The sequence below is a fragment of the Leopardus geoffroyi genome, chromosome D4, assembly GCF_018350155.1.
Source record: "Leopardus geoffroyi isolate Oge1 chromosome D4, O.geoffroyi_Oge1_pat1.0, whole genome shotgun sequence".
NCBI classification, from domain to species: Eukaryota; Metazoa; Chordata; class Mammalia; order Carnivora; family Felidae; genus Leopardus; species Leopardus geoffroyi.
The window spans coordinates 30,702,524-30,718,025 of NC_059342.1; the positions used below are offsets into that span (position 1 = coordinate 30,702,524).

The following is a 15,502-nucleotide window of genomic DNA, read 5'->3' on the forward strand; positions in this document are numbered from 1 at the left end:
ATTCTTTTGCATGTAGCTGTTTAGGTTTCCCCAACACCACTTATTGAAGAAGTGGTCTTTTCACCACTATGTATTATTGTCTCCTTTGTCATAGATTAATTGACCATATAAGCATGGGATTAGCTCTGTGCTCTCTTCTGTTACATTGATCTATGGTCTTTATTTTTATGCCAGTCCACTACTGTTTTGTTAATAGAGCTTTGTAGTATAGTTTTAAATCTGGGATTGTAATATATTCAGCTTTATTGTTCTTTCTCAAGAGAGCTTTGGCTATTTGGGGTCTTTTGTGGTTCCATACAAATTTTAGGATTGCTTGTTTCTAGTTCTGTGAAAAATACCATTGGCATTTTGATGGGGATTGCATTGAATCTAAGATTACTTTGAGTAGTGTGGACATTTTAACAATATTAATTCTTCCAACCCATGAATATAGAATATCTTCTCATTTATTTGTGTTGTCTTCAATTTCTTTTACCAATGTCCTATAGTTTTCAGAGTAGAGGTCTTTTAACTCCTTGGTTCAGTTTATTCATAGGCATACTATTCTCTTTAATGTAATTGTAAATGGGGTTGTTTTTGTAATGTCTCTGCTGGTTCGTTATTAATGTATAGAAATGCAACAGATTTCTGTAGATTAATTTTGTATCCTGCAATTTTACTGAAATCATTTATTAGTTCTAATAGTTTTTTGGTGAGTTATTTACTGTTTTCTGTGTATAGTATCATGTCATCTGCAAATAGTGACAGTTTTACTTCTTACCTATTTAGATCCCTTTACTTCTTTTTTTTTTTTTTTTTTTGGTCTGATTGGTGTGGCTAGGACTTTCAGTACTATATTGAATAAAAGTGATAGAATGGACATCCTTGTTTTGTTCCTGATCTTAGAGGAAACACTTTAAGCTTTTCACCATTGAGTATGATGTTAGCTGTGAGTTTTCATATATGGCCTTTATTATATTGAGGTGTGTTCCCTCTATACCCACTTTGTTGAGAGTTTTTATCATGAATGGATGTTGAATTTTGTCAAATGCTTTTTCAGCATCTATTGAGATGATCATATCATTTTCATCCTTCATTTTGTTAATATAGTATATCACATTGATTGATTTGCAGGTATTGAATCATCTTTGCATCCCTGGAATAAGTCCAATGTGATTATGGTTAATGATCCTTTTAATGTGTTGTTGAATGCTGTTTGCTAATAATATTTTGTTAAGGAGTTTTACATGAATGTTCATCAGGGATATTGGTCTGTAATTCTTTCTGTATTGTTTTTGTTTTGAGTTTGGTGTGAGGGTAATGCTGGCCTCATAGGATTAATTTGGAAATATTTCTTTCTCTTCTATTTTTTGGGATATGAGAAGAGTATGTATTAACTCTTCTTTAAATATGTGATAGAATTTACCTGTGAAACCATCTACTCCTGGAGTTTTTTTGATTACTAACTCAATTTTGATATTAGTAATTGGCCAGTTACAGATTTTTTTTTTCCTGATTCAGTCTTAGAAGATTGTATGTTTCTAGGAATTTACCCATTTCTTCTAGTTGTCCAATTTTTTGGTGTATAATTTTTTGTAATAGTGTCTAATGATTCTTTGTATTTCTGTGATGTCAGTTGTAAATTCTCTTTCATTTGTGATTTTATTTGTTTGAGTCCTCTTTTTTTTTTTCCTTGATGAATCTGGCTAAAAGTTTATTTAATTTGTCTTTTCAGAGAATTAGCTCTTAGTTTTGTGGGTCTTTTCATTATGTTTTTAGGCTCTATTTCATTTATTTCTTCTCTGATCTTATTCCTTTTCTTCTACTCATGTTGGTCTTTGTTCCTCTTTTTCTAGTTCCTTTAGGTGTAGGATTAGATTGTTTGAGATTTTTCTTATTTTTTGAGGTAGGCCTGGATCACTATAAACTTCCCTTTGAGAGCTGCTTTTGCTGTGTCCCAAAGATTTTGGACCATGGTGTTTTCATTTCATTTGTGTCAAGGTATTTTTGGTATCCTCTTTGATTACTTCATTGACCCATTGGTTTTTTAGTAGCATGTCACTTAGCATCCACATGTTTGTGTTTTTTCCAGTTTTATTCTTGTAATTGACTTCTGGCTTTATAGTGTTGTGATCAGAAAAGATTCCTGATACGATTTCAGTCTTTTAAATTTATTAGGATGTGTTTTGTGGCCTACCATGTGATTTATCCTCGAGAATGTTCCATGCATACTTGAAAAGAATATGTATTCTGCTGTTTGGAGACGGTTTGTTATATATCTGTTAAGTCCATCTGGTCTAATGTGTCTTTCAAAGCTACTGATTGATTTTCTGTCTGGATGATTTGTCCATTAATGTAAGTGTCCAGTAATGTAAGTTAAAGTGTTGTACTATTATTATATCACTGTTGATTTCTCCCTTTATGTCTGTTTAATGTTGCTTTTTGTTCAGGTGCTCCTGTGGCAAGTGCAGAGATATTTACAATTGTTACATTCTCTTCTTGGATCGATCTTTTTATCATTATGTAATCCCCTTTGTCTCTTATGGTTTTTGTTTAAAGTCTATTTTGTCTGATATAAATATTGCCACCCCAGCTTTTTTTCTTTTTTTTTTTTTTTTTGCTTCTATTTGCATGGTAAATGTTTTTTCTTCCATCTCTTCACTTTGTTCGTGTGTGTCTTTAGGTGTGAGTGAGTCTCCTGTAGGCAGCATAGAGATGGGTCTTGCTTTATCCGTTCAGTCACCCTGTGTCTTTTATTGGAGCATTTAATCCATTTACATTTAAAGTAATTATTGATAGGCATGTATTACTATCATTTTGTTAATCATTTTCTGGTTGTTTTTAATTTCTGTTCCTTTCTTCTTTTCTTTCTTCCCTTGTGATTTGATGACTTTCTTAATGTTATGTTTAGACTCCGTTCTCTTTATTTTTTGTGTCTGTTGTAGGCTTTTGGTTTGTGGGTACTGTGAGGTTCATATATAACATCCTGTGTATTTAGCAGTCTGTGTTAAATTGATGGTCACTGAAGTTTGAACACATTTTGAAAGCACAGGTTGAGAAATTTTATGGCCCCTTTTAATATTTGGAATTTCCTAGGACAGTAAGCATCTTAAATAATTGTTCTGGTCTTTTATAATCTGTTTTAACTTTAGGCCATTCATAGAAAGTTCTATTTCTAAAAGTACTTTTAACATTTTTTAAAATAATTTCAATGGATTAGCAATTTATAACATTTTGTCATTTTTATTTTGATGTGGGTTACCTATATGTGTATGTAATTTTTTGAATGAGATTTACTTAAGAAAAAGGACATTGGAATTTTTTTTTTTCTATCTTGAATATATAAAAGCATTGATGTGAACATATTTGTGTGACTAGAGCAATTCTCACTGCTTTTCAGTGACGTGGAGCAGACTGCACCAATGGAAGAGACCACAGCGGTGGAAGAGTCCCCGGGCCCCCTGGAGGAGGAATCTCCAGCCAAGTGGGTGTTTTACTCATTTTTCCCATGAGTTGTTGTTGGCCTTGTTCTTAACGATTTCTAAGAGCGCTTCACCGAACAAGGAGCTCAGCCTTTTGTTATATCACAGAAGGTTGACCTTCATGTATCAATGAATAATCAAACTAATTAATAATTCAAATAATCTAATGAATGATTATTAATGATAATTAATGAGTTAAATTTAAGTATCCCATCCAGTGCCCACAACCTCTTTTCCATCGGCATCCTGTACTGCAATTATTCTCCCTCTTATCAGGACCCTCGTCTCTTGTTCATTTATTCTCTCTGTGTCCATCCTCCTCTTTTCTTCATGGAGCTTAGGTCCCTGGTCCACCTCTAGCGTCCTTGCCCAGTCCTTAACCTCCTTTGCCTCTGGATCTTCTGTTGTGCCTTGCTAGCAAAACCTGCCTCCTGGATGACCACTGGCTGGCTGCCCTCTGTCTGCCTGCACTGGCCAGCTGAGCACTGCCAACAGCAGAGCCGACAGGAACCCCTGTAAATTGTTGATCACCTGCATTCTGAAATGAGCCCTTAACACTGCCCATCAGTCCCCTTTTCTGGGGCTCATTCTTTCTCCCACCCTCTACAATGACCAATTCCATCCTTCTTGTATCCTCTAAGCCCTGACACTGTCCCCACTTTACTCTTCCCCCATCCTTCCCGTACCTGCACCTCCTCTTTTACTTTCTCGACATAACTTTGCCTCCTATGTCACACAGAAATTGAGAGCCACCAGCTGGGAAGTTTATCATCTTCCCGCTCTTAAAGGTACAAACCCACCTGTGCCTGCATACCTCCTAGCCTCCTTCCCTCATGGTAAGAAAGAGGCACCATCTCTCCTGCCACTTCTTCAGGCTTTGAATCCTGCCTCCTGCTGACTGCATGGAAATCTCACACCGTCAGTCAGCTCCTTCCTCATGAGTCTGCTTACCTTCCTCCCAACTCTGGTCTTCATCAACAGTTTAAACGTGCTCGGTGTCTCCTATTTTAAGTCTTCTACTCTTGCCCCACATGCTCATTTAGCTGCCTTTTTTTCAGGGTTGTGTGTACTCTTCCTTCACTTCCTCCCTCTCACTTATGCCTCACTTCACTCCAGATCTGGCTCTGTCCCCATTGCCCTTTGGAAACAGTCACCACATGTCTCCACACCTAATAGATGTTTCCGTCTGCATCTTTGTTGACCTGTCAAAGCATTTGACTTTATTGATTACTTCTTAAGCTCTCTTTCCCTGATTTCTGTGATGTCTGCACTCTTCTGGTTTTCCCACTGCCTCTCAGCTTCTCCTCTACAGACTCATCCTTATTTTTCTGGTCTTTTAAAATGTCAAGTTCTTTATGGCTCTGCCTTAGGCCCTCTTCTCTTTAGTGTCTTTTATAGGATCTCCCGTACCCCTGCAGCTCGGGTCATCATTCATGTATCAACTCCAGAATATATACCTCTGGCTCTCACCTTCCACCTGGGCTCCAGGTGTGTGTTTCTAGCTGCTTGCCCTGGATATCTCCCCATGAATATTTCAGATCTCCTGTTCCGTGTGTCCAGGAGAAGTCTGTCTTCATTAGGTATTTCCATCTTGTGGAGCAGCCCATCACCATCCATCCAGCTGCACAAACCAGAAACCTAGGAGTCATGCTTGAGACTTCCTTCCTCTTGACCCCCTCCCTTCCCCAAATCCAGTCTGTCACCCTGCCCTGGTGATTGTACCTTCTCTTCTCCTCTCTGCTCATCACCATCATCTCATCCAACCTGTCACCACAACTCCTTATGGGCTCCCTGCTTTCTCATCTGGGACCAGCCCATTTCTGCACCACAGTGGCTTTCACACTGACATTCTGATTGTCATGCACCCACCCCTCATGCGAGACCCCCCGTGGCTTGCTGTTCTCTTCTTATCCCTTGACCTGACCTGCAGGGTCCTGCGTGGTCTATACCCTGCAGAGCTCTCAAGTGCAGCCACTCGTGTACCTTCTCTGGGTTCATCACGTTGCCCTTATGTCATGTTCTCAAGGACCTTTCCCCTACCCCTGTCCTATACATGCCAAAGCGCTTCAGCAAGTGCTGTTGCCTTTCCCCCCACCCCATACCTCTCCAAATTCCCTTCCCCCTTCACTGATTTAACTCTTCTCATCCTTCAGCTGCCAAGAAGCAAGGTGTCTAGTGGTTAAGAGCACAGACCCCAAGCCAGAGTGTGGATTCAAATCTCAGCTCTGTCACTCATTAGTTTGGGCAAGTTGTTTATTCTGTCTGTTCCAGTTTTCTTCACATGTAAAATAGGAATAATAATAGTACCTACATCATAAGGTTGTTATAAGGATTGTGTGTGTGTGTGTGTGTGTGTGTCTGTCAGTCACAGAGTGGGGCCTGGCATGTAGTTAATGCTATATAAATATCTGCTATTATTATTGCAAAAGTAAAATGCTGCAATGATTGATAATTATGAAAGCTGTTAATTTACTGTTCAAAACAACCAAGAAGTGTATTTAAGTAAAGAGAGAAATTAACAATATGAATATTTAGACAGTGATTTAACTAAGGAAGTAGATTAACAGTTTACATAAATATTGAAAAAGTGAGTTAACTAGATCCCTTCAGGAAAAATGGTATCTTTTTTGAGCCAATAAACCATTTATACAAATTCAGGTTATGTAAGGCAGAATAATAAATTATAGCATAACTCTGTGGAATTGACTGAGATACCCTTGCTTTTCTAATATTAAATAGACAAAATAGTTCTCTCGGTCAGTTACTCTGAAAGACAGAATTCTAAATGGTTTGATGGCGGTCTCGTGTCTGCACGAGAGCCCAGCCCGCTTTCTCCCCTCCACTGCCTGCAGTGGGCAGTGAGCATCTAGTTAGGTCTGCAGGAGCTGCGCGGCCGAGCAGCCACACTAGCAGACCAGTGGCCGACCACGCTGCGACATTCTTGTCTCCTCACTGCCCTGTCACACTTTAAAGTTATCACTAAAATTCCTAGTAATGCAGTTACAGGTTTGTGATAATTTCAGAATTAGGTTTGTATTTGAGAAGTACATTCGATGATAGTGATGCTGTCTGATCTCAGCTTTTTCTCACGTTGATCTAACACTCAGACTTTGGACCCCGAGCCAAAATGTATATTCAATGCGCCGCTCAGTTTAGAACTTCCTGATAGATCAGTTTAATATACCCTCACTTACATTCAAACATACACCCCGAAGAAGATATATTTTCCTCAGATTGGACATGTTTTGTTGACAATTATATGTGCTGTGCCCTTCCTTCCTTCCCTCCTTCCCCCTTTCATCATAGAAGTATTGCATGTTCCTTAATCACATGGTGTCCTTATGTCTGAAGATGCTTGTGACAACTTCTCGGGAGTATTTTGTTACAAGACTATAAGAATAAATCTAACATTTATAGAGCATTTGTTGTGTGCCAGGAACTCGAAATGCTTCCATGTCTTAACTCCTCAATCCTTTGCTGCCCTTTAGTGAAGGAGGAGATACTGTTACTATCCTCATATGGAGATACGGAGGTTAAAGGGCTTGCTAAGAAGTGGCAACCAGATGTGGGACCGACATTCATGCTTTTTCCTGTAGTGAATGGTAGGAACGGTTGAAAGTGCCACGAACGCTTTGAAGTTTGCTCCAAAGAACTGAACAGGGGAGAAGCTGCTGGTTCTGTGAGCAGAGGAGGGGCTGCTGGGATGCTGAGGACTTTCCTATTCAGTAACATGGAATGACATTCCCTTCCTTCCTTAAAAATAAAAAAGCCATTATGAAAAGAGTGTTAAAGAAGCATCATTACAAAAATACCTGCAATGAAATATTTATCATTGTAATTCATTTCCAAGTATTTTTGCTTAATGAAGATTGTCCTGTGTTGAATTTTCTTAAAGCTGGAAAACACCTCTTTAAAATTTATATGGCAAATTTCTGAGGAGCTCAAAGTTTAGCATGAAATTCACTTCAATTTCAGTACTTGGGAAGGAAGGAAAAGGTGTTACTTACACGTCAGGTTAAATCCACTTGCCCTGGTTAAGTATTTAGTTCATAAAATGTTATTTCTAGAACCCACTTTTTTTGGTTCCCTGCACCCTTTCATATATTGAGGTGAAAGATATTGCCTGAATGGATATTTGGACGTTTGGTGTTACGTATGTTTTCTGTGCCCACATCTTGACTCTCTTCCGTCTCCATGCATTTCTCTGTCCTCTTATTCCCTCAAGGTCTGGGCTTTGGAGATGGAATGTATAGGTATGAAACATGGCTCTTTTGTTTGTGAGCTATATGACTCTGCCTCCGTTTCCTTACCTATAAAATGGAGCTATTAATTGGAGCTAACTTGTGGGATTAATTGTCACGACCAAATTAACGTAAAGTCCTTTGAATAGCGTTTGGCACCTAGGATGCATTCAGTAAATGTTACCATTATTGCCCCATTTATGTTTTAAATAAAGTAACAGTTGTTAAAACAGTTCTGTTTCTCCTATAATTTCACCCATATAGAAACAAATGTATAACTATCAAATTTGCATATAGCATTATTCACATTACAAGTCATAGATTAGACCATCTTATATCTATAAGCAGCTTTGATGGAAAATCATCTCCCAAGATTTTTGGTAATAGACCAAGAACTGTGAAGGACTTTGAATTAGTCAAAATGGAGGGGGAGGGGATGCTGTTAAATTTGGAGGATGTAAATAGCAATTACAATGCTTTTATAACTGTTAGAAATATAACTGCTTTCGTCCCTCCTGGAACTGAGGGATTAATTATACATCTCTTCCTGTTGAAAATCCAGTCTTTGGTAAAACTGCCAGTAAAAACTGCATTTAGTGCCAATTCAAATAGGATGGAAATGGGATCTGCCTCACAGAACTTTCATAGAATGTGTTTTTTGTAATAATCTGTAGTGAATAGAGAATAAGGTTAAGGAGTCTGTCCTTGGTGATTTCGTACTGCTCCCAACACAGCTTGTTGCAATGACAAATGGCAGAGGAGAATGTACAGGGGGCATCTGTATGTATACTTGTGAATGGAGTGCCCCAGAGTGAACAGGGTCAGGTGATCATTTTCAAGGAGGGAATCACTTGCAGCAAATGCTCTCTTCTGAGCTCTCCACTGTTTGCTTCACTTTGGGTGTGTCTATGTATCAACTTAAAGACTATATATTTCTTTTTTTTTTTATATAATTTTTTAAAATGTTTTTTTTAATGTTTTATTTATTTTTGAGAGAGAGAGAGAGAGGCAGAGTACAAGCAGGGGAGGGGCGGAGAGAGAGAGGGAGACACAGAATCCCAAGAAGGCTCTAGGCTCTGAGCTGTCAACACAGAGCCTGACGCGGGGCTCAAATTCATGAACTGTGAGATCATGACCTGAGCTGAAGTCGAATGCTCAACTGACTGAGCCACTCAGGCACCCCCAAAATGTTTATTTTTGAGAGAAAGAGAGAATGAACACAATTGGGGGAGAGGAAGAGAGAGAGAGGGAGACACAGAATCCAAAGCAGGCTCCAGGCTCTGAGGTGTTAACATAGCCAGAATCAGGGCTCAAACCCACCAACCATGAGATCATGACCTGAGCCAAAGTCAGATGCTTAACCAACTGCGCCACCCAGGCACCCCAAGACTACATTTCTTATATGCCTTATCCTTTTTTGTTCTAGCCCTTTCATGTTTATATATGATGTTCTTTAAGATAAGCAAACAGAAAAAGTACTTCTTTTGTGGTCTTAACAAAAGATGTGTTCTTACTGAACTTTTTGGAATTTATTAACTTCTTTAGTTCATCCTAGTTATGAAAGAATCCTCAAATTTACAGCATCAGTTCTAGAAATCAGAACTAGATTATAGTCTATAATCAGAATAGCCTCCTAGAAATCAGCTCTGATTATTTCCTAATTCTGTCACAAGTAGCCTAAAGAACCTTTATGAATCCTTAATATTTATTTTCAGCTCTGTATTAGAAGATTATATCACTGAAAGATGTATATAAAATAATAGTATAATGAACCTCTAAGTTATTCAACTTAAAATTTTATCAAATCATGGCCATTCTTGTTTCATGTATGTCTCTACCCACTTCCTCTTCTGTCAGGATATCATATTCATTCATAAATGTTTCACGAAGTTATATCTAAAGGTCTGCTCTTTTTAACTGGAGTAGTGTTAGCCCATCTAAAGTTTTTAACAATTCCTTAAATATCTGGGCAGTTTGTCGGTTTCCCTGATTATCTCAAAATGTCTTTTTAAAACAACTTACTTGTTTGAATTAATATTGAAATATACATCTCAATTGGCATATCTCATTTTTTTTAAACAGTACTGAGAGACAGTTCACATCCAACGAGTGACATATATTTAGTATGCACAGTTTTACAAGCTTTGACATCCATATATACTTGTAAAACCATTACCACAATCAAAATAATGAGCATATCCATCAACCCAAAAAGTTTCCTTTTATCCTTTTGTAATGCCTCCCTCCTGCCCCTTTCCCCCAGGCAGCCAGCGATCTACTTTTTGTCACTAAAGATTAGTTTGCAATTGCTACAGTTTTATATAAACGGAATCACACATCATATATTCTTTTTTTGTCTTGTGTTCTTTCACTGAGCGTACTTCTTTTGAGATGCATCCATGTTGCTGCATGTATCAATGCTTCGTTCCTTTTTATTGTCAGGCAGTATTCCACTGTACAGATAGACTGCAGTTTCTTCATCTGTCTACCTGATGGTCATTTAGGTTGTTTCCAGTTCTTGCTATTACAAATAAAATTGCTGTGGACATTTTTGTGTAGTCTTGGTGGAGTATACATTTTCATGTCTCCTGTGTAAATGCCTAGGGGTGGAATGGTTGGACTATATGGCAGGTGTATATATAACTTTTTAAAGAAACTGCCAGGCTCTTTTCTGAAGTGGTTTTTCCAGCTTTTACAATGTTTAGCCAGTATGATAGGTTTATATCTCATTGTGGTTTTAATTTACATTTCCCTATTGACTAATGACATTAAGCACTTTTTCACAGGTAATTTGCCATCTGTATATCTTTATTAAAATAAAGAGTGTTGAAATTGCCCATTTTCTAACTATTTCTTATTACTGTGTTTTGAGAGTTCTTCATATATTCTGGATTCAAGCCCTTTATCAGATATATGATTTTCCAGTATTTTCTTCCAATCTGTAGCCTTGTTTTCTTTCTCTTGACAGTGTCTTTTGAAACGCAGAAGTTTTTAATTTTGATTAAATCCACTTTATCAATTTTTTTTTCTTTTATTGATCTTGCTTTTGGTCTCAAATGTAAGAAATCTTTGCTCAGTTTAGTACCACAAAGGTTTTCTCCTATAAGTTTAATGATTTGGGCTTTTGTATTTAGGTCTGTGATCCATTTGAGTTGATTTTTGTATACAGTGTGAGGTGTGGATCAAAGTTCCCTTTTTTTTCATTTTGGTATATGTGTATCCAGTTATTCCAGCACATGAAATACCATTGTTAAAATGTGCAGGCCTATTTCTGTACTTTATATTTTGTTCCATTGGTCTGTTTATATTACACTAATATTACACTATCTTGATTATTCTTAAGTCACTGTTAACCTATATGTTCTCTCTTTCCCTTGTAATTTATTTGTCTAAGAAACTGGATCATATGTCCACAAAATGTTTCCCAGAGTCAGAATTTTACTCAGTGCCTCCCTGCAGGCAATGGTATGCTGGTAAATACTCAACATCTGGCTCTCTAGAATGAAAAAGCCTGGATCTGCTGGCACTTGCTGGGTTTTGTGGTGTAAATATTTCCACCATGGCTGATTTAAAACTACCACTGTGTCATACTGAACGCAGAGTCGGGAAGAGATAAACGATAGTACACTATTATGTAACATTTTCACTATGCACATACATTAGGTATAATAAACCCCAAGAGCATGGATAAAGGTACAATATAGTGGAATAATTAGGGAATAATGAATTGTCATTATTACCTTTAGTGTAGCTAATTATAATTTATATAATTTAATTTTTAATAATAATTTAATAATAATAATTAAATGATTTGATTTAATAATAATAATAACTGGCCGTGAGCCAGTTCGAACTGGTGCAAGTTAATTCCAATGCGACACTTTTGTAGAGTAGTTGAACATGTTCTCTGTCCCCTGTTTGGGGCACCTGGGTGGCTCAGTTGGTTAAGCGTCCAACTCTTGATTTTGGCTCAGGTCATGATCTCACGGTTTGTGGGATTGAGCCCCACATTGGGCTCTACACTGACATTACATAGCCTGCTTGGGTTTCTCTCTCCCCATCTCCCTCTGCCCCTCCCCTGCTCACACTTACTCACTTTCTCTCTCAAAATAAATTTAAAAATAAAGAAAAAACAACTTAAAAAAAGAGTTGGATGCTTAACGGACTAAGCCACCCAGGCACCCCACTAGCTTGATATTTTAAAGTCCCTTTACAAATATGCCTGTTTTGAATGGTCTGTGATAAGTTTCTCTCCTGATTTCACTAATAGTTTTCATATCATTAACCTATAATGTAGGACAAGTTACATTAGCCCTTCTGTGAAGGTATTAGGTTTGATTCCCTTCCTACTCACCACCTAATTATTTTTTCTTGTAAACTTTATTGAGCTATAATTCCCATACTGCAAAATTCAGCCATTTAAACTGTACAATTCAGTGGTTTGGGGTATGTTACATAACACATATAACATAAAAATCACCATTTTAAGCATTTTCAAGTGTGCGGTTTAGTGGCATTAATTACATTCACATTGTGTGCAACCATTACCACCATCCATGTCCAGAACATTTCATCATCACAAACAGAAACTCCATATCCATGAAATAGTAAATCCCAACTTCTCCCTCCCCTTAACCCCTGGTAACCTCTATTTTTATCTCTATGAATTTGCCTATTCTAGATACCTCATATAAATGAATATAATATTTGTCCTTTTGTGTCTGGCTTATTTCTTTCTTTTTGTATATTATCTTTTCATTTTTTTCTTTTTTGTGTATTATCTCTTTTTTTGGTGTTAAATACATACAACATAAAACTTGCAATTTTAATCATTTTAAGTGTACAATTAAGTGACAGTGCATTTACAGTGTTATGTAACCATTGCCATTATCTAGTTCCAGAACATTTCCATTACCCCATTCCCATTAAGCAGTCATTCCCTGGCCTCCCTGCCCCCAGTCTCTGGCCACCACTAATCTGCTCTTTGTCTCCATGAATTTGCCTTTTCTGGGTATTTCATATAAATGGAATCGTACGTAAACTTTTTGTGCCTGGTTTATTTCACTTAGCATAATGTTTTCAAGGTTTATTCATATTGTAACATGTATCAATACGTCATTTCATCTTATAGCCAAATAGTATTCCACAGTATTAAAGATAGCATATTTTATCTACTCATCAGTTGATGGCCAGTCAAGCTGTTTCCACTCTTTGGCTATTGTGAATAATGCTGCTATAAACAGCATTGTTAGGGGCACCTGGGTAGCTCAGTCGGTTAGGCATCCAACTTTGGCTCAGATCATGATCTCATAGTTTATGAGTTCGAGCCCCACATTGGGCTCACTGCTGTCAGCACAGAGCCTGCTTCAGATCCTTTGTCCCCCTCTCTCTCTGCCCCTCCCCCATTGGTTCTCTCTCTCTCAAAATAAATAAACTTAAAAAATAAATGAACAGTGTTATTTATGGCAGTGCCATGGTGTTTTCACACGGACGTATGCTGTTGTTTCTCCTGGATGTGTAACTTAGAGTGGTATTGTCAAGTCAAATGGCAACTCTGTGTTTACATTTTTGAGAATTTGCCAGACTGTTTTTCCAGAGTGGCCACACCATTTCACATCCCACCTCCCCCCCATCCCGCCCCAGCAATGTATGAAGTTCCAATTTCTCCACATCCTCGTCAGCACTTGTTAAATGTCTTTTTTATTCTAATCATCCTACTGAGTGTGGAGTGGGTATAGGTCATTGTAGTTTTCATTTCCATTTCCCTGATGGTTAATGATATTGAACGTCTTATTAGCTATTTGTATATCTTGTTTGGAAAAATGTCCAAACAAGCATTCAGAGCATTGCCTGTTTTTCAGTTGGGTTATTTCTTTTCATTAAGTTGTAAGTCGTAATCCTTTTTGTATCCAAGGTAAGTCCCTTATCAGATATATGATTTGCAAATGTTTTCTCCCAATTTGTGGATTGGCTTTTCACTTTCTTGATGGTGTCTTTTGAAGCACAAAAGTTGTCAGAAGTTTGGGGGTGATGTCCAGTTTATCTACTTTTTCTTTTAAGTTTATTTATTTTGAGGGAGAGCGCGCATGCACAGTGGGGAGAGGCAGAGAGAAGGAGAGGCAGAATCTTAAGCAGACTCCGCAACATCCGTGCAGAGCCCCATGCAGGGCTCAAACTCATGAACTGTGAGATCATGACCTGAGCCAAGATTAAGAGTCAGATGTTTAACCGACTGTGCCACCCAAGCACCCCTTTTTCTTTGTTGCTTACACTTTTAGTGTCACATGTAAGAAACCACTGCCTAATCTAAGGTCATGAAAGTTTATGCCTGTGTCGTCTTCTAAGCGGTTTATATTTCTAACTCTTATATTCATGGTGTGAGGTGGGGGTCCAACTTCCTTTTTTTGCACGTGGATACCCTGTTTTCCCAGCACCATTTGCTGAAAAGACCATTCTTTCTCCTTTGAATTGTCTTTGGCACCTGCTTGAAAAAAAATCAATTGATTTTAAATGTGAGGATTTTTTTCTGGGCTCTGAAATTTATTCTATTGATCTATTCTTGAAGTCTCATGAATTTAAAGAGGATATTTACAAAAGTATGTATTTGTAACCCATTGTTTTATAACTCTGTTCATGGTTGCCTATGGTTGTTTTGTTCCAATAGTTTCTCCCTTTTCTTCTGCAATTTTATCTCATTTTGTATGTAATGCCATCTGGGAAGGGAATGCCTGGTGGTCAAGTGTAATGCTAATGGGATGGTGCAGTTCCTATTTTTCAAAAACTGCTTTGAAAACAAGAAGTGGGGCAGCTGGCTGACTTAGTGGACTGTGTGACTCCTGATTTGGGGCTTGTGAGTTCGAGCCCCACATTGGGCATAGAGATTACTTAAAAAAATAAAAAAGAAAACAGACAGGAAGTATCTTCAGTTGGTAGTGACAGCATAAAATGATTAAAATATGGAAGCTTATAGTTCCGAGATTTTCTTACCTTATGTAAATATGAGATGCAGAACCATGAAAGTATGCTAATTAATAGTAATAACTTTTTCTTTGAGAAAGTAGACATTTTAGATCCATCAAAAACTTCTGATTTTTCATAGAGTTCCTGAGTTGGAGTTAGAAGAGGAAACTCAAGTTCAAGAGATGACCCTTGATGAGTGGAAAAATCTTCAAGAACAGACAAGACCAAAGCCTGAGTTTAACATCCGGAAACCTGAGTCCACTGTCCCTTCCAAAGCAGTGGTGATACACAAGTCCAAATATAGAGATGATGTAAGTATGACATTTTCTTGTCTAGAGGTAATCTTCATTCTTACCTTACTGGAAACCAGATGGACCCTTTCCACTTCTAGTGTGAAAATGGGACATTGGTAGTGGCATTCTAGTTTCTACCTAAGACTAATCAGATATGATGTGTGCCTAATCTTATCTGTACCTGTATTGTTCATAAAAAGAGTTGAAACTTGGCCTGTCAACACTTCATACAAAGCAGTTTCAGTGACAGTGCATTTTCCACTCAACCCACAGCTGTGCTTTGACTGTGCAAATACTGTATGTTAATTGCATCTCGTTTTTGTCTCAAGAGAGGTACAGTGTCTCATGAATAGTGCCATTTCATAGGATAACTACTCCGCATTTCATGATTAGGTTAGATTTTCAGCTCACGTTCTTAATAAGAGCATTTTATTGGGAGGAGTTGATCATTTGCAACCTGTCAGAGTTCTGTGCTGTGTTACTGCAGCAGTTCTGTCCCCGCCATGTAACTGCTGCCACCCGGGAGGAGCCCCTGGGACAGTGCAGC

General features: G+C 37.8%; 1 protein-coding gene across 5 annotated transcripts in view; it reads left to right on the forward strand.

Moving 5' to 3' along the window:
- Window positions 1–15,502, forward strand: part of HABP4 (hyaluronan binding protein 4) — a 41,645-nt gene that overhangs the window by 20,353 nt on the left and 5,790 nt on the right. For all 5 annotated transcript variants that reach the window (XM_045470433.1, XM_045470430.1, XM_045470434.1 and 2 more), the window contains exons 5-6: window positions 3,380–3,463; window positions 14,802–14,973. In XM_045470433.1, coding sequence (XP_045326389.1) covers window positions 3,380–3,463; window positions 14,802–14,973 — 256 coding nt within the window. The remainder of the gene's footprint in view (window positions 1–3,379; window positions 3,464–14,801; window positions 14,974–15,502) is intronic.